Here is an 18,755-nt window from a genome sequence, read left to right as displayed (position 1 = left end):
GTAATTAAAAAATATAGAGCGGCCACTGAAAACAAACATTGAAGAATTTGGTTGTAGACTGTTAACATTTTGTTGGCTCATCTCCAATTGCCAGGGATTCCCACCTCGATCTTAGGTCACTAACGTTTTGTTGGCTCATCTGATTATGAGCAGGATCATTAAGGAGTTCATTCAGATCTCGAGAAGCTCATTATCCTTCAAACAATCACCCATCGGAGCCAGCACGCCATCTCATAGCCTTCAGACAGGATCAATATGTATGTTGTATTATATATGTATGTGGTATTATAATTTGAGTATGGTATCTGTATGTGGTATTTGAATGATCGTAACCACAGCGTGCGACATGCGCTACAAATGCTGTGGACGGAAGCACTTTTTAGGTAATTAAAAAATATAGAGCGGTCACTGAAAACAAACATTGAAGAATTTGGTTATAGACTGTTAACGCTTTGTTGGCTCATCAGTAATTGCCAGGGATTCCCACCTTGATCTTAGGTCATTAACGTTTTGTTAGCTCATCTGATTATGAGCAGGATCATTAAGGAGTTCATTCAGATCTCGAGAAGCTCATTATTCTTCAACCAATCACCCATCGGAGCTAGCACACCATCTCATAGCCTTCAAACAGGATCAGTATGTATGTTGTATTATATATGTATGTGGTATTATAATTTGAGTATGGTATCTGTATGTGGTATTTGAATGATCATAACCACAGCGTGCGACACGCGCTACAAATGCTGTAGATTGTTCTTAACCACAGCGCGGAGCTCGCGCTGTGGAGTTGTTGATTGTTCTTAATTTTGATGATTATTCATAACCGTAGTGTGTCGTATGCTGTCCATTGCTCTTAACCGCAGCGTGTGGAACATGTTGTGAGTGCTCTTAACGGCAGTGCGCGGTGCACGCTTCAATCTTAACTACAGTGCGTAGCATGTGCTGTCGATGTCTTATAACTTTTAACAATTTGCAGTTATGTAGCATGTGATGCACGCTATGAATAGCATAATTGCACGCTGAAGAAAGTTATATTTGTTGTAATGTTAGTATTTTCCATTCTAAAATTTTTAAGCAATTCTTTTTTTATATTTTTCTTCATAAATATTATTTCCTTAATTTGTTTATTTAATTTATAAACCTAAGAAAAATATTAATTGAGCTACTAGGCTTATTTCAAATTCTTATTCTATTAAAATTATAAATTGTTACAAAAATTCTGAGTTTGTTGGACTAAAAATTATATTATCTACATGTACTTGGGCTATAAAAATATCTAATTTAAGAGTTTTGACAAAAAGGTACTACAACAAAATTGCTAAAAGACAATTGTTAAAAATCGTCGTAAATTGATGTGTTGAGAAACATAGGAGAGCTCAAAGAAAATGATTAAAAAATTCGTTATCTCTTCACCTGAAACACAATGGTGAAAAACCTTTGTGTCTAGTTGAATTATTGTGTTTTGAGTGAAAAGACTATAATTATTTCCTTAAATGAGAATAATTTTTAACTGTTGTGTTTTAAGTAAAAAAACAATAATTTTTAAGCGTCCCTATCTTTCTCAACACGATAATTTACCATAGTTTTTTTTGGATCTTTAACAACATTTTTTAACTGCTTTATTTCAAGTGCAAACAAAGGATTGTAATGGTTGTCTTTGAACGCTCTGTATTTCTCAACCCATCAATTTATTATAATTTTTTGGGTCTTAGACAATAGTTTTTAACCATTATCATTTGTATTGAAATATTATTATTTTAACTATTTAACTATTGTCATTTCTTAACACAGTAGAGAATAATAAATCATTGTTTACAAACATATGTCTACAAACATATATCATTCCATTTTAAATGATCACTTCTTACAAACATATATACAAACTTGCAGAAAAACATATATATAATAGTTCTTACAAACATATATACAAACTTGCAGAAAAACATATATACAATAGTTCTTACAAACATATATACAATACTTGTCATTTCTCAAGTCCAGTAGATTCAACCTCTCTTGAAGTTAGAAATGGAACTTTGTCAGTTTGAGAGTTCTCTAAAGGATGGCTAGTTGGAAGCTTTGTGTAAGATACAACAATTAGATAATAATAAAATAATAAATGTTAATTAACAAATAATCTTCTAGGAATTTTTAGAGTTTTTTAAAAAAATTTTGAGACTTAATCCGAGTTTGGATGGTACGTTTTAAATGGTAGATTTATTAGGCTAAGAGGAAGCATGTTTAGATACCCTAATTAAGTTGGAAGCTAATCGATTAACTTAACCTATAGTTGGTTAATTATAATCTAACCTAGGTTCTTCCCTCATTTTTTTCGCCGATTGCTTTTCTTCCCCTCTCGCCCTATCACCGTAGACACCACCTCTCCTTCATGCATCGCCAACCACCCAATGTCAAGACCTCACCGATCTCCTCAGCTAGCTTCTCCTCCTTGGAGAATGGCCTGGACGAATAGCAATCGTCAAAAATAGAGACAGAATTAAAGTGCGCAGCGGAAGAGAAAAATGAAAACAATGCTAACAAATCAATTTTTACTTGGTTCGGAGCCTTCGTCGACTTCTACTCCAAGGCCCGCACTCGTCGAGTGCTTTCATTGGGCAATCCACTAACAATTCTCAAATCTTTATAAGAGGAATACAATGAATCTATAATTTAAGTGCAGAAATAAACAAGTATACCAACAACTTCTCAGAGATCTGGAAGGTTGTGCTTTCAATTGTTGGAGTCGTGTCACTCTTTCGTCTGAGCTATGTTACTCGGTCATCAGAGCAGCATCACTCAACCATCGGAGTTGCATCGTGGAGTCGTAGGAATGTCTTTAGAGCAGCGCACAAGAAAGCGATCACAAAAGAATGTTATTTTTTGCTCCTGATGGAAAGTTGCTTATATAGGCAGTTCTAGACGCCTGGATCATGACGTCAACCAACCAATCTGCATTCTCCAAGCTGGCAACAAGATAAGCTTCGGCCATTCCGGGCGCACGGACTAGTTCCGGGCGTTCGAACCACTTCGGGCGCCTGGATCCCTTCCGGACACTCGGACCTCCTTTTCCAGCTAATTATTTTCCTACAAGAAAAGGTTAGTTCGAGGCAAATAAAAATTATACTACCCTACAAAATAAAGTTAGAACAACAACAAGTAGAGTAGTTATTAGATTCTGTCTCATCGAGACTAGAATCTAGTCAAGATCTCAACTTAGATTTCCAAAATAGATTTAAGTTGGATCGACGCCTACTGTTCCCTCAAACGGGGAATGCGTGCTCACCAAGTCACTCCCCTCCAGTGACTTACCTTAACTTACTGCTTTACCAGACATCCGGTCAACCCATCGACCTGTCTGCACTTCGTGCCAACTATCTGGTCGGCCCGTTGACCTAACTGGACTTCGTGCTAGATATTTGGTCAGCCGGTCGACCTATCTAGACTTCGTACCAGCTATCCGATTAGCCCGTCGACCTAGTTGGATTTCTTGCCAAATATCTAGTCAAGTCGTTGACCTATCTAGACTTCTCCTGCACACTTAATTACATCGTTAGATCATAACAAACTTAACTTAACTTACTTTGTTATTAATCAAAACCTGAGTTAGACTGTTAGTGCAATCTGCATTAACAATCTCCCTCTTTTTGATGTAATGACAACCTGGGTTAAGTTAGGAAAAATATGCAGAAATAAATGACATGGCTTAAGTTAGTCATATTTTGGTTTATGTTTGATATTTTGCTAACTTAATCCATCTAACCTTCCCCCTTTGACATTCATCAAAAAATAAAAATAGACAATTTATGAAAAAAATTGCTAAATAAAGTGACCAAAAAAAACTTGACAATAGAAAATTTTTCAGGATTATTTGGGGAGTTAACTTAGAAAATAAGTTAATTAATTTGAAGAAAATCTTTAAAGATTAGAAATTTTGAAATTGTTTTCAAAATCTACCAAATTTTTATAAGATTTTCAAAAGAAAAAGTTTTTGCAAAAATAACTTTAAGATTAGAAAATTCAAAATTATTTTTCAAAATATGTTTTGAAAAATAGCTAGGTTTTTAAGATAGCTTTTGAAAACATTTGAAACTGTAATATACCAAAAATATAGTAAGGATTTAAAATAATTAAATGTTGATATAATTAAATAATTTTAAAGGAAAATAAATGTGTTTGAGTGGATAATTTATCCAGAATTAAGTTTATAAGGATTTATGAAATTTACTAGAATTTTTCTGGATTTTAAATGAGACGTTTTAGATTTTATGGGGACAAACGGGTAGGATTTAAAGTTTGCTTTAACATACCCTATTTAAATGAGGAGTTGATTGATATAAAGTTAGGTTTCTTTATTAAACCCCATTAAACCCTAAGTTGGCATTAGCGTCGTTCCTTCCTCCCCACGCGCGTGACAGCGCGCATTTGCTTGCGGCACGCGACGTCGCCTGCGCGCTGACCCTCCGGCGTTGCATCCCTGCCCACGCAACTGATTGACGTTGGTGTCTCCTCCCCTACCCGCCGACTGCCTGCACTCGTATGTCACCGCCGGAGAAGAAGACACCTCCTCTCCACGCATGACCGCAGTCGCGAACCGCCTGTTGCCGATTTCTCCATCCACCAAGCGCATCCCTTTCACATCGTGAACATCGGTGGTTGCTTCGCCAACCCTAATTCTGCCCATAGTAGCACATGTGTGCCCGATCACCGGTGCCACTCCTCCACCCACACGATCGGTCGACGCTGGCGCTGCGTTTGTTTCCTTTCCTGACCCACGACCATTGTTGTTCCTATCGCGTCGCCACCACGAGTAGCACCATAGCCCCGTCGGTCTTCCCTGTTCTCATCGAGAGTGGCGGTTGTTTCCTTGTGCCCCACAACAAACTGTTTGGAGAAGGCGCCAACCACCGCTGCTCACTCGAGTTTCGCCAACTATAATGGATGTCGCCACTATGTGTCACCTCACTGCAGAGGAAGAAGAGGTAGTTAATGAGGCATAAGCTTATAGTTTCATGTTAGATTAAGAGTATTAGATGATTAATCAAGTTTATTTGATTACTTGAAATGATAAGCTAGATAGTTAATTAGTTTGGGGTTAAATGGTTGATTAATTGAGAGTAATTGATGGATTAGATGTTTAATAATTAATTGATTAATTGAATTATAATTCAATTGATGGAGGGATTAATAGATTAACATAGAAATTAAATAATAGATTGATAACCAGGATTATTGTTTTACTTAGATTGGCTTCGTTCCCGACACTTGAAGGATTCGAGCTCGAGGCAAACTCCTTGACTAGAAGATAGTCAACATGTTATACGATTGAGGTGGGTAGATCTTGCTTATCTTTTTGCTAGCTTGGATTATATTACATGATTTTTTACTGTCATGTCTGATGAGGTTACAATTACTCGCCTACTTTAAACCTATCCTATAGTGCTACTAAGTTTGATACTTTATCATTGTCCTTATATCCTTATATGTTGACCTATTGATTGATAACTATGTAGTCTCATTTATTATTCATGATTGTCTTTGTATGTATATGTATGATATTACCAGACCCTAGCGTAGGACATTGGATATTCTGCTACTAGACCGCTTAGTAGATGGTTTGACTTTGTTAGGATGATCATACCATAGTATAGGATGTTGAGCATCTTGCTAAATCTTTGTTTGTTTTGTTCATACTAGGGTGTAGGATATTGAGTATCCTAATAGACCTTCATTGTTAATTAAGCCCATAACTTATGTTCATGAACTTGTATTATACTATGGTTATATACTTAAGCTTATGCCTACAGGGCACTAATATTATGGGTAGTATAGTTGTATACTGGCGCGAGGACATATATGTTAGTGAGATTATATTGACCTAGACTTGAAGGAAATCACTCCCTAACAAAAGGGTAGTGTATTCCACTAGGCTTTCCCTTTTGAATCAACCCTTAGAATTATATTACTTGATATTAATCCTGTTATTTATTATATCTACGATGATTTCATGGAATGAGTCGACATATTAATACTAGATGACTAGTAACTTGAGAACCTGATTATCTCTGGTCTGCCTATTATATTAGTAGGACGATATCCTAATATGGGATACCAAGTACCCTAGTAGACTCTTATTGTTATATAGGCTCATGCCTATAAGTTAGTAGAGTTATACCATAGTGTAGGATTTCGAGGATCCTACTAGACCTCTTAGTTGGTATATCCTGTCAACCATTGTCTCTCATTCATGGTTGAGAGAGTCGTCAGCCACCGTTAGTATATCCTATCTCCCATGCGTGGGTGAGAGGGTCGTTAGTGACCATTGGTATATACCCTGTCTACCCATGGGACCATCTGTGATAGAGTGTTCTCCCACAGACAGTGACTAGTTATTTACCCTGTTTGCCGACGGGACCATCCGTGGTAGAGCATTCTCCTGTGGACAGTGACTAGTCATTTACCTTGACTACCCACGGGACTATCCATGGTAGAGCGTTCTCCCGTAGTCAGTGGTTGTTATATACTTGCTATACGTCGGTCATATATTTGTTCATGCAGCTTTGGATGTACTGTATGTACTCCCGCCTTGTTGGTTATACTTAGTTGACTAGGTTAGTGAAATGTTATGTATTGATTTTACTTTTGGTTAGCTGGCGATTATGTTGAGACACCTACGTTGGTTAGCAAGCATTTTACCTAAGACTGTATCATTGATTTCCTATCAGTATATTATTATGCATTATTTTTTTCTATCCACTGAGTATATTTTATTTATAATGACTACCCGTTCTTCTACTTTGATCCTTCATGTTAGCAGATAGAGGATGTGCGTTGCTCAGAGGTCTTGGCTGTCAATCCCGCTCGAGTTCAGATTTTTGAGTTTGGATTTCTATATGAGTGTTGCTTTACTTTCCGCTGCTTACAGTTTTAGTTTCCTCTTTGTATCGAATGTTTATATCGTTGATTATGTCTTTGGTTAAATTAATATGTTCACATGTGCATGCATACATATACATATATGTTATTATGAGTTGTGAGTTTATATTGCATCGATGCTTGTGTTGGTTTTTATTGGTTTGATATTCGTTATGGCATATATTGTCACTAGAGGGTAGCGTCTACTTTGGAGGACATATATACCCTCGGGGCATGACAGAAATCTTTTCCAAGAAATGTAATTTTTGAAAAAGATATAAAGGATGAATAAAATGGTAAAACTGTAGTAAGGCTAAACTCCTTGAAAATTGTGCCAAGTTGAAATGTCTTTTAAAGCAATATTTCATAAACATAAATAGTTGTCAAACTGATTTTTAAAAGTTATCTTTTAGAACACTTTTGAAATTTATAAGGCTAAAACTTTACGGCTTTGAAAATGCTAATAAAAAATGAAGCAGTGTTCAAAGAGAAATTTTTCTCTTAAAAAAAGTATTTAAAGTTATTAATCCTCCCCCTGAACCTTACATTATTTCAAAATAATCAACTAAAAAGTGTCCTTAACTGTCTAACCATTTATTACTTACTAACTATCAGAAGATAGCAGTTTTCACTTGGTTAGGCAGGTTAAGATAATTTATCCAGTTAGTGTTTGACTAAGCTGAAAAACTTAATCTGATTATTATTAGTTTGGTTTTTAACGCCCATACTTGTATTGATGCACTGATATTAGCATCTTATGTGCAGACAATTTGCCTATGCATCTCACCTCTTTCTAAATTTAGCAATACACAAATAAGGTAGCCCTATTGTGCTGGTGAGATGCTCAAGTCCTAGATCTATTGGAGCATGCTTTCTAAGGGTTTGATTTAGACTAAGGGTAAACGTAATTTTGAAAATTCTAAAAATGAGGGAAGTTTTGAGAAACAAAAATAAATAACGAATTTTACCCTAGAATTTTTTTAAAAAATTAAAAGTAATTTTGAAATTGAGAGTCCTAATCTATTAAGTACATTCCTAATTGTAACTGTGAAAAACTGACTGTAAATAGTAAGTTAAAAATGTACAATAATCAAGGCAAATACAAGTAGATAATAGTAAGCTAATATACTGTGATGATAAGGAGGGTGGTCTGGAACCCAGAGAGCACAACATCTCTATCAACTCAGTGTGACGAGTTCGATCATCCTCGCGAAAGCTGGATAGGTCCCGTCAAAGATCGGAGACATCCTGCCGCATGTCCCGTCCAAGATCAGAAATCTCCTGCCACATATCCTATCGAAGATCGATGACATCCTGCCGAAGGCTAGTCACAGCTGACTCAAGGTCGGTAACTCGATTGACTAGAGTGCGAGGGGCACGGGACGTGCTACAGGGGGATCGCCAAAAAGTGCAACCATGAACTCATCCACCCCTACCTCCTCCTCCTCGGCATCTGGCTGTGGCTCGATGTCTGAGTCAAGCTGGTGTTGGGCCCCCCTCCGTTAGGACAAGACACCCTGATCATTTGTATGAATACCACCTAAAGAAAAGTTTCTAGATTCTACCATGTCAAACTCAGTCAGGACTCTGACATCACCTCTGGTGACATCAATACCTAAAGAGGAAATGTATGCGGTCAAGATGTGGCAGTAGGGCATGTGAATCTGTCTGCTAATGATGAGTCAATTTGAGTAAATAATGACATGAAAAATATGTAAACTAGTATCTATATCTAATCTATGACAGAGGGCATACAGTAATAATGAGTGAAAGGGGCGCATCATCGTAACGTCGCGAGTGGTCAATGGTAAAATGCAAGAGACTAAGACCCTATAAAGGGCATAGTCTTGAACTATAAGGGAGACTAACCTAAATAGAGTAATTGTGGGCACTCGCACTCCCAAAAAAATACAAGTAGATCGTATCAAGTGTAATGTGTGAGTAAGGATCACCAAATGGTGGATCCCTAAGGGGATAGCATTGAAAATTGCATGCAGATGGACGTAAACCTAGAAAGGTGCGGATGACAGTAGGGGATAGCATGATATCAGTACTAGCTACCCTACTGATGTATATAAGGTCATCTACTCTAACTAGGTTATTGTACAGTTTAACACATAAACTTATGTTAACTGAACTGGTACAATAAACCAGACACTGCAAGTTGTAATAGTCAATGACCTCTACAGTTTAACACATAAACTTATGTTAACTGAACTGGTACAATAAACCAGACACTGCAAGTTGTAATAGTCAATGACCTCTACAGTAGCAATGCATGAATGCATAAAAAACTATCTATCTAAGCACCTAGTCCATATAGGCATGTAGATAGTAGTAGCAAACCTAATCCTAAGTTCCTCAATAGGAAACCTAGGGTTAGTATTAGTAGTAGAAGGCCCAACATCAAGTTTAGAATGTTTCCTAATTTATTAAACAAAAATAAACTAAGCAAAAAAAATGATAAAACAATAAAAAAAATTTAGGAAAGGAAAGAAGATTTACCGAGACATTTTTAATGAAAATAATAGAATGAACGACCTTGGTTATTCTGCAGCGGCGTAATAACTAGAGGAGGAAGAGAAAATTTGAGAAAATTTAAAGGTTTATTCATTTTACGTTAAAGCCTGGTGAAGGCATTTGCAAAAGAGAAAGGTGGAGGTGCAAGTCTTTAGGGCACCCCTGCCATCCCTTTTATAGGGCGATCCGAGCGCCCAGATAAGGTCCGAGCCCCTGGAGCAGGGTGGCAGGGCGAGGCGCTCGGAGCATGTTCCGGGAGCCCGGAGTTGAATACTAGGGGTGTCTGTCCATGGGTTGTTTTAAGTTTTGAGCTTAATTTAATTAATTTTGTTTTTAGGTTTAATTTAATTTTTAACTTTTAATTTTAAGTTTAATTTAATTTTTAATTTTAAGTTAAGTTTAATTTTTAAATTTTAATTTAGTTTATTTTTTTAATTTAAAATCTAGTTTAATTTTTATTTTTTATTTTTTTATTTAGTTTAATTTTAAGTTTAGTTTAATTTTTTTAATTTTTAAGTTTAGTTTAATTTTTAATTTTTTATTTAGTTTAATTTTTAAGTTTAATTTAAATTTAAATTTTTATCTTTAATTTAATTTTTAGTTTAAGTTTAATTTAATTTTTAATTTTGAAGTTTAATTTAATTTTTAGTTTTAAGTTTAATTTAATTTTTAGTTTTAATTAAATTTAATTTAAATTTAATTCTGATTTTAATTTAATTTAAATTTAAAATTTATTTTAATTTAATTTTGTTTTAATTTATTTTATTTTAATTTTAATTTAATTTAATTTAATTTTAATTGTTAGTTATCTCACTTGATCTATGTTTTCAATTAGAAAATTCTATAATTTTTATGAGATGAGTTAAGTTCATTTTTGGGTTTGATTTAATTTTGTGTTAGATTCAAATTTAGCTTTCGACTCAACAAACAAGTATTCTTTGGATAAACTTTTGGGTTATGGTTGTTGGTGCAACCTTAGGTCAAGGTTGACTTGGTTGACCTGACTCGAGTTGGTCAAGGGTGACCTGACTCGAGTTGTATTTTGATGTTTGACAATGTTTGACGAGAGTAGAAAAGTTGTATTCTGATGTGTTGACAAGAATACGAACTTGGGAGATTGTTGGTGCAACCGTAGGTCAAGGTTGACTGGTTGACTGAAAAAAGCGCTCTAGCAACTTCAAAGACTTCGAGCTTGGGAAATGAAGCGGGGAGCTTGGCACGCGAAAAGTCCTAGTATGGAGACTTGGCAGGAAAAGTCCAAGTATGGAGACTTGCACGGAAAAGTCCAAGCAGGGATCTTGGCACGAGGGAAAGTCCTAACTGGGATGTTAGGCGGTTGGAAAGTCCCGTGAGTGAAGCCGGGCAAGGGAAAGTCCTAACTGGGATGTTAGGCGGTTGGAAAGCCACGTGAGTGAAGCCAGGCGATGGAAAGTCCTAACTGGGATGTTAGGCGGTGTGGAAAGTCCGTAAGTGAAGCGAGCGGTGGGAAAGTCCTAGCGGGATGTTAGGCGGTTGGAGAGTCTGGTGAGTGAAACCGGCAAGGAAAAATCCAGATGGATCGAGGATGATCGACTTCGGTGTTGGAAAGTCCAAGTAGGTCAAGGGTGATCGGATACTTGGCACGAAGAGGAAAATCCAGATGGATCGGATGATCGGACATCCGGTGTGGAAAAGTCTAAGTGGGTCAAAGGTTGACCGGACACTTAGCGGAGAGTGCTAGCAGGTCAAGTGACCGGATGCTAGGGATGATGTACCAACAGGTCAAGGTTGACGGATGTTGGTGTGGAAGCCTTAGGTTTAGGGTCGAGAAGTTTGGATCGGCGGTGACCGATCCGGTGATCTGCGTTTGCCGATCGGTCCGGTGACCGATCGAATCGAATCGATGGCTCGCGGTTGTAATCGATCGGTCCGGAGACCGATCGAGGCAACGCAACCTCGCGAGAAGAAAACCGTGGATCGGTCTGCCGACGATCCACGGCCCTCTGATCGGTCCGCGGACCGATCAGGTGATAAATCGCGGAAGAAAGGAAGCTCGATCGGTCTATGGACCGATCGGGATGTTCCTGATCGGTCCACAAGACCGATCGGGCCCGTCCTGATCGGTCATGGACTCGTGGACCGATCAGGAGGTTCCTGATCGGTCCATGGACCGATCAGGAATCTAGCCGTTATGACGCAGCGGCTAGTTCTCTCTTCTTCTTCGCGGTATAAAGAGGGCTACGGGACTTGGTGAAATCTTCTTCAGACTACTTCTTCTTCCTTCCGGAAGTTCTCTCCACTGAAGCTTCGCTTCTTCTTCTCTTGAGCTTTGTTGAGCTCGTTGGTGCTAAAGCTTCGCGTGAGCTTCTTCCTGTTCTTGGTTTTCTAGCTAGGCTTGGATCCGAGAAGCTTCGCTTCACCAGGGTTCCTGTCGACTTCAAGAAGGCAAGCAAGTGTTGTTTACATTTCTGTTCTTGTTTTCTTGTTCCTATTTGTACTCCTATTGCTGTTGCAAAGATTGTGGTGAGGTTTCTCCACCCACAAGGAGTATCTATTAGCCGGGTTTCCGGGGACTCATCCACCGACGGATTGGTAGGCTTCGTCCACCTTACGGACACGCCGAGGAGTAGGAGTTCATCTCCGAACCTCGTTATATGGTTTGTCTTTCTTCTCCTGTTTTCTTTCTACGTTGTATTTCCGCTGCACTAACCTAATCATAGGAAGAAACGCGAAAGATTGGGGCCGGCTATTCACACCCCCCTCTCTAGCCGTACGAAGGATCCTAACAATGGTGAGTCACATGGACATCATTAGAGTAACCATACCTTCGAGGTTTTCTAAATAGTCTCATTCAGTAAACTTAGTGCAAAATCTTGGTCTAACTAGTTAGGATCTGTAAGGGATAGTTTTAATTAGTTGCACTAAGTCAAATGCATCAGGTCAAAGTCATATCTTCCTAAACATGCATAGACAGAACTTCTCTAACCTACTATCATCCAAAACTTTACCAGTACCATAGGTCAAGTTAAACTTTTTGTCCCTTTTTAAGCTAATCCTAATTACCTTGCCGGGTAGGTTATTTTTGGAGGTGCCAACTAGTTTGGAGCCTCCCCTTAAATTATTGATCTGGATTTTTTAAGTTTTGGTTTTGGGTTTATGCCAGTTACTTTTGTAATTATAATAGACTTGATGATAGTTTAGTTTTGAATTGGTTATGTAGTTCTTTCTATGGTTTAACTTTGGTTTAGTTGATTTAGTTTTAGGTTTGGATTTAGATTTTAGTTATTTGATTTTATATAATATATTTTATTTTTGGGTATATAGTATTGGTTAATTCCTACTTGCGTGGTTAGGCACGCTTTTGGAACACAAGCTTTAGTTTATATTTTATTTTGAGTTACTAGTGATATAAATGATTTATTTATTAAACTGGGCTTGTATCCAAGCCCAGATTTATTGTATACAGCCTTTTGATTTTTAAGGATTAGATCCAAGTTTTTGGATCTAGTTGTAAAATTTTCTAACAGTTCTCTAAGTTTGTTAATTTCAATTTTTAATGTTGAGTTTTTCTCTTCAAGTTTTACAACTTGATTTGGATTAGAATTTCCTATTTGTTCTTTGAGGTGTTGATTTTCCTCCAGGAGCATTTTATTTTGATTTTCATTTTCGGTTATTTTTTATTTAAGCATGCAATAATTTTGAAAAAAATTTACTTAGATTAAGGTATACCTCATCGGAACCTTCGGAAATGAGTACAGACTCGTGGCTCGATTCAGGTTCGGGCCCGATTTTCGATTCGTCTTCCGATTCTAATTCGCAGGCCATTAGCACGAGTAGCTTCAGTGCTTCTGATCTTCGGCATCTGATTTATTTGAAGACGATTTGTCCCACGTTGCCTTGAGTTCTTTCTTCTTGGTTGTCTTGGATTTATTGTTCTTCAACTTTGGACACTTGTTCTTGTAGTGAACCTTTTTGTTACATCCGAAGCAGGTGACAATTTTGTTGTTAGGGTCGGTGGTGGAGTTGATCTTCTGTAGGTCATTTCTACTGAAGTTCTTATTTCTTCTAGTGAACATTTTTCTTACCAAGTTCACTAGGTATTCTTCATCTTCCGAGTCTTGGTCAGACTCATCTTCAGGTTTAGGTTTGGTTCTTGACTTTTCCTTTGAGGAACCTGCAAAAGGGACAATACCTTTCTCAGTCTATTTTAAGTTCGAGTTCACAAAATAATTCGTTAAGTTTTAATTTAGAAAGATTCTTTGAAATCTTGTAAGCATCCACGATGGATGCCCACAATGCATTTCGAGGAAATGCATTTAGGGCATGCCTTATCAAGTCGCGGTTCTCCATTTGGTGGTCGATGGTGTGGAGCCCATTGAGGATGCCCTTTATCCTTGTGTGGAGTTGACTCGCAGATTCTACTTCCTGCATTTTTATATTAAATAATTTATTCAAGTAGAGGTCTCTTTTGGTTACCTTCGCGTTGCTGGTTCCCTTGTGCAATTCGACGAGCTTGTCTCACAGTTCTTTCATATTTTTGTGTGAGCCCACGCGGTTCAGTTCTTCCTTCGTTAGCCTGCATTGTAGTGTGTTGAGAGATTTGAACTCGGTCTGGGCTTTCTTCTTCATTTTTGGATTCTAATGTTCCAGGTCTATTGGATTTATGGAGTTGTCGATGGGAGCCTTGTAGCCTCTGGTGACACTGAACCTCTGGTCGAAGATGGCCTTCAGATAAACCTCCATTCGCTTCTTCCAGTATGGGAAGTCGTTGCTGTTGAAGAGGGGAGGACAGATAGTGTTGTATCCCTTGTTTTGGGCCATTGCTCTTGCACACAATAAAGACAAATAGAGATGCTCCCAAGAGTTTTGGTCTTGGATTAGTAGTATTGGATAAAAATAAAAATATTAAAACTTAATTGATGTTGTACCAATTCAGATTAGTTTGCTACGAGAAAATGTTTCCAAAGAGGTAATGGTACCAATTTGGATTATGTCGAAAAACTTAAAACCAAAAAATGAGAAAACAAAAATTTTCACCCCTTTGCCTGATTGGTGGTTGCATTAAATCAGAGTTGTACTTGCTCTGATACCACTTGTTGGATCATGAAGAATGCTAGAGGGGGGTGAATAGCAATCGTCAAAAATAGAGACAAAATTAAAGTGCACAGCGGAAGAGAAAAATGAAAACAACGCTAACAAACCAAGTTTTACTTGGTTCGAAGCCTTCGTCGACTCCTACTCCAAGGCCCGCACTCGTTGAGTGCTTTCGTTGGGAAATCCACTAACAATTCGCAAATCTTTAGAAGAGAATACAGCGAATCTATAATTTAAGTGCAGAAATAAACATATACCAACAACTTCTCAGAGATCTAGAAGGTTGTGCTTTCAGTTGTTGGAGTCGTGTCACTCTATCATCGGAGTTGTGTTGCTCGGTTGTCGGAGCAGTGTCACTCAGCTGTCGGAGTCGCGTCGTGGAGTCGCAGGAATGTCTTTGGAGCAGCGTGCAAGAAAGCGATCACAAAAGAATGTTGTTTTTTTTTTCTCCTGGTGGAAAGCTGCTTATATAGGCAGTTCCGGGCGCCTAAAGCCCTTCTGGGTGCCTAGACCGTGATGTCATCCAACCCATTAGCGTGCTTCAAGCTGGCGACAAGATAAACTTCGGCCATTCCGGGTGCCCGGACCAGTTCCAGGAGCCCGGACCACTCCAGGCGCTTGGATCCCTTCTGGGCGCCCGAACCCCCTTTTCTACACTACAACAAAAACCCTCATAGACATCGGTTTTCCACCGATGTCTATTACATTTTTGACCGATGTCTATGAAGGCGATGTAAAAGGTCTGCAATTTTAGACATCGAGTTAAAGCCGATGTAGTATCACTTAACGATATCGGGTGTAAAACCGATGTAATATTATATGTTAATAACACCAGTTTTGACAGCGGTATACGACCGATGGAATATTAGTTAAGGACACCGGTTTTGCAGCGGTGGAAAACTGATGTAATATCAGTATTGTTTAACGACACAAATTCGATTTTCGAAATAGTGAAAAACCAATATTATCACCAAGCAAATCATAAAATTAAGTTAATATTATTAATTCACTAAGAAAATCACAAATAAAAATGCACCGATGTATCTAAACACACCAAGTCAATATCCATATAACCAACACATAAATATTCTTCTTACAACATAACAAGATAATAGATATTGTGCACATCAAGTCAGTATCCACAAATTACACATAACTATTCTTCTTACAACATCAAAAGGTAATAGAAAGTACATAAATATTCTTCTTACTGGTGCCAACGTTATCCTTCTTGCTCTGTGCAGAGATTTAACTAAATCTTCCCAGTAGTTTTATTTGTTAATAGACAATTCTCTTTATCTATTACTGGATGGGCACCTCTGCTTGTTTGATGTCCTGAGGGTGACAACTGATTGGTGATTCTTTGTAAAGGAGACCTCCATCTTAAAGGAGCCACTGGAGGCTTTGGGAACTTTGCAACATCCTTCATGGTTGTCCTCTCACCATTTAATTAATTCTCCAATTCTCTTACCTAAATAGAATAAAATAGTCAATATGGATATAAAGCAGTTTGTTGCTTATATAAGGGAAATTAAAATGCTCTAAATTCTACTCAAATAGAGATTGAAAATGAGATAAGTAACCTTTTGCTGGTAATTTTTACTTGTTTGCTCAGTTTTTTTGATCTGCACATTTGAAATAATCTGTTATAAGGCAACTTGTATTAGAACAATCTGCCAGCAATGTGTCCTATTCTTCTACAAAACAAAACTGTTATTGTCTTCTCAGAAAATGGGATAATATGAAAGAGTACCAAAGAATTAACAAGAGATTAATAGAAGTGAATTGATAAGAGTTAAGACTACTGATTTATGAAGGAAAACATACTCATATAGAGGATCCAAATGCAGAAAAATAGGTATAAGCATTACAATAGAATTCTTACAAACACAGGAAAATAGGAACAATAATTAAAATTGAATTGTTAATCACATCAAAAGGTCCAAAATTGAAATCAAATTGACTTAATATTATAAAATTTGGATCAAATTGTTAATACACATTTATAAAATTGCAGAATAGAATCAAATTGTGCAGTATATTATCAAGTGAAATTTGATATGACTTAGCAAAAATAGACTTACCTTAAGAGTCCTGAAAAGATCATTTAGGTAATTGACCTCTAAATCAAAATTAGAAATGTAAAGCAGGGCAACAACTCTCTTAAATGCATACGGGATACTAATCACTGACTTCAAGAAGCTTTCAGCTGGACCAAGCTTCAGAGGTGGTTTCTCTTTGGATTGTTTCAATTTGATCTCTTCATCTCTGCTTGGAATCATTTCCTTAAGCACCTCCAAAACATTTTCCCCCAAACTATCAGCTTTACCTTTATAGATATAATGTTAATGAAAACATGATAGCATCTAATAAAGTTCGGTCATACTTGATGGTAGATGTTCAAAAAAAAAATTGGTTCTCAAAATTCATAAAATACACTTAAACAATAAAAAAAAAACTTAGTTTTGAGTCACAAAATGAACCTTTTGCTATGAAACAGGAGCCCAACATTTAAACAATCAAATTAAGATTAGTATTGAGTCACGGCCTAGCCAAACTCTAAACAAACATGCTAAACAAATCTTTCCAAGAAACAACACTCTGCTATCTTTAATAAAGATGGTTCTTCTCATTAGTTGATACCAAAGAGGTTGCAGTGCTGAGTGAGTGAGAAAACAAATGTGTTCGGTTAGTGGAAAACCATACCTCCTTACTTGGATGATGCTCTTCTCACAAGATGCACAAGTTCATCTGTAGTATGCAATCCCCCTTGTGCACGAGCTTCAACAATTTGATTCTGAATAAATTTCCAATTGCTTTCTTCTCCATATTCACATAGTACCTTTCCCACTTCCGCAGCAGGCCAAGAATTCAATATCTCTTCAGCTGTCAAACTTGCCTGCATCAACATTCTTATTAAATGTTTCATTTGCTTGACAGAGCACTAGAAGAAAGATACTTTCTTTGGAGAACAAAATGGCTTAAACTAGAGATGATTAATCACCTTTAATCGCTGATTTAGTTTTCCTACAGGCAAGTAGTAATTAGGCAAGCAATCTACTGAATAAATCACATTCATTCTACTTTACTAAGGGGTGAAAAACTCACACTGCCTTATATCCTAATTCAATAATCAAAGTAAAATAGTTCATCTAAGAACTCTAACCTGAGGATTCATGCGCATATCCAAAGGTCCATCACCTTGCACACTAAATCCCCTTGTAGAGTCATCCACCTGTTAAATAGCTTACCAACTTATTAGATTCAAAGTAAGTTCTTTTCGGCAATTCATCAAACATGAGAAGTGCAACTGAACAATAACCTGCATGGATGAGATTCCAAGGTCCATCAAGATGTCGTTCACCCCAACGTCAAGCAGGTTCTCATCGACGCCGCCAAGCACCGACTTGATGTACTTGAAGTTTCTGACATGAGTGTAAGCTTTCAACTTGCTGCCGCGCGAATCCACGGCCAAGAGCTTCTCTATCCGAGCCCGGGCCTGGTCATGGATTGAAGCATCCATATCCATTCCCACGAACAACTCCAACTCCGGATGGGCATCTACGATCTGCGGCAAAGATTGGCGCGAAGCGAATTAGGGATGATGGGAGTGCTAAGGAAAAAGGTCAGAACTTGAGCGAAGAGCTTGGGATGGAGAAGGATGAACGGACAGCGGCGAAGTGCCCGACGTTCGATTCGATGGAGGATCTCCAACTGCCGGAGCCACCATCCAATGGCGACGCGACCGAGCTAATTGATGTACCGGCCGCGCCTTTACCCGGTACCAAGTGGCAGCGTCGCCCTAGCGTGCGCCTTGGGGAGATTAGCGACCAGCCCGCTGCCATTCCCTCGGATCCCCTAATGCAGTGGCCTAAATAGTGGAAGCTTTCAGCTCCCGGATATCACGCCAAGCCCCGTGTTTTCCACCATAGACTACCTTCCAAGACCCGTCAGATTGCTGCCAAACTTGACTCTCGTGGTGACGATGGGCTGGGCACCCTCCCTCCTCTGCTTCCGACTCTGCCCGACGACGGAGTTCTCCTCTCTGTCGATGATAGCCTCGACTCGCTCATGCCGGGAGTAATTAAGGTCCGGCGTGATCCGAAGTCGTGGCGGGGTGCAAGGCGGGTTCGATCAAACTGGGTCTTGAAGGCGGATGAAGGCATGGAAGATGCAGATTTCAAAACTGGTGGCGGAGAGGATCCTACAAATGATGGGTTTACGGAAGGGTCTGATAGCCCGTCTCGCAG

The 18,755-nt window shown here is 38.2% G+C and overlaps 1 protein-coding gene across 1 annotated transcript; it reads right to left on the bottom strand.

The window, feature by feature from the left end:
* Window positions 1-15,955: 15,955 nt before the first annotated feature.
* On the bottom strand, window positions 15,956-18,035 carry LOC121994747 (ribosomal RNA small subunit methyltransferase H-like). Its single transcript, XM_042548679.1, has 6 exons — window positions 17,828-18,035; window positions 17,672-17,740; window positions 17,220-17,404; window positions 16,590-16,821; window positions 16,089-16,148; window positions 15,956-15,976 (listed from the first exon to the last, which is right to left on the bottom strand). Exons 1-6 carry the CDS (start codon window positions 18,032-18,034, stop codon window positions 15,956-15,958), a joined length of 774 nt encoding a protein of 257 aa, XP_042404613.1. The 5' UTR covers window position 18,035.
* Between the last annotated feature and the right edge of the window lie 720 nt (window positions 18,036-18,755).

Source organism: Zingiber officinale, chromosome 6A, assembly GCF_018446385.1.
Source record: "Zingiber officinale cultivar Zhangliang chromosome 6A, Zo_v1.1, whole genome shotgun sequence".
NCBI lineage: Eukaryota > Viridiplantae > Streptophyta > Magnoliopsida > Zingiberales > Zingiberaceae > Zingiber > Zingiber officinale.
This window is presented reverse-complemented; position numbering and strand designations above follow the sequence as displayed.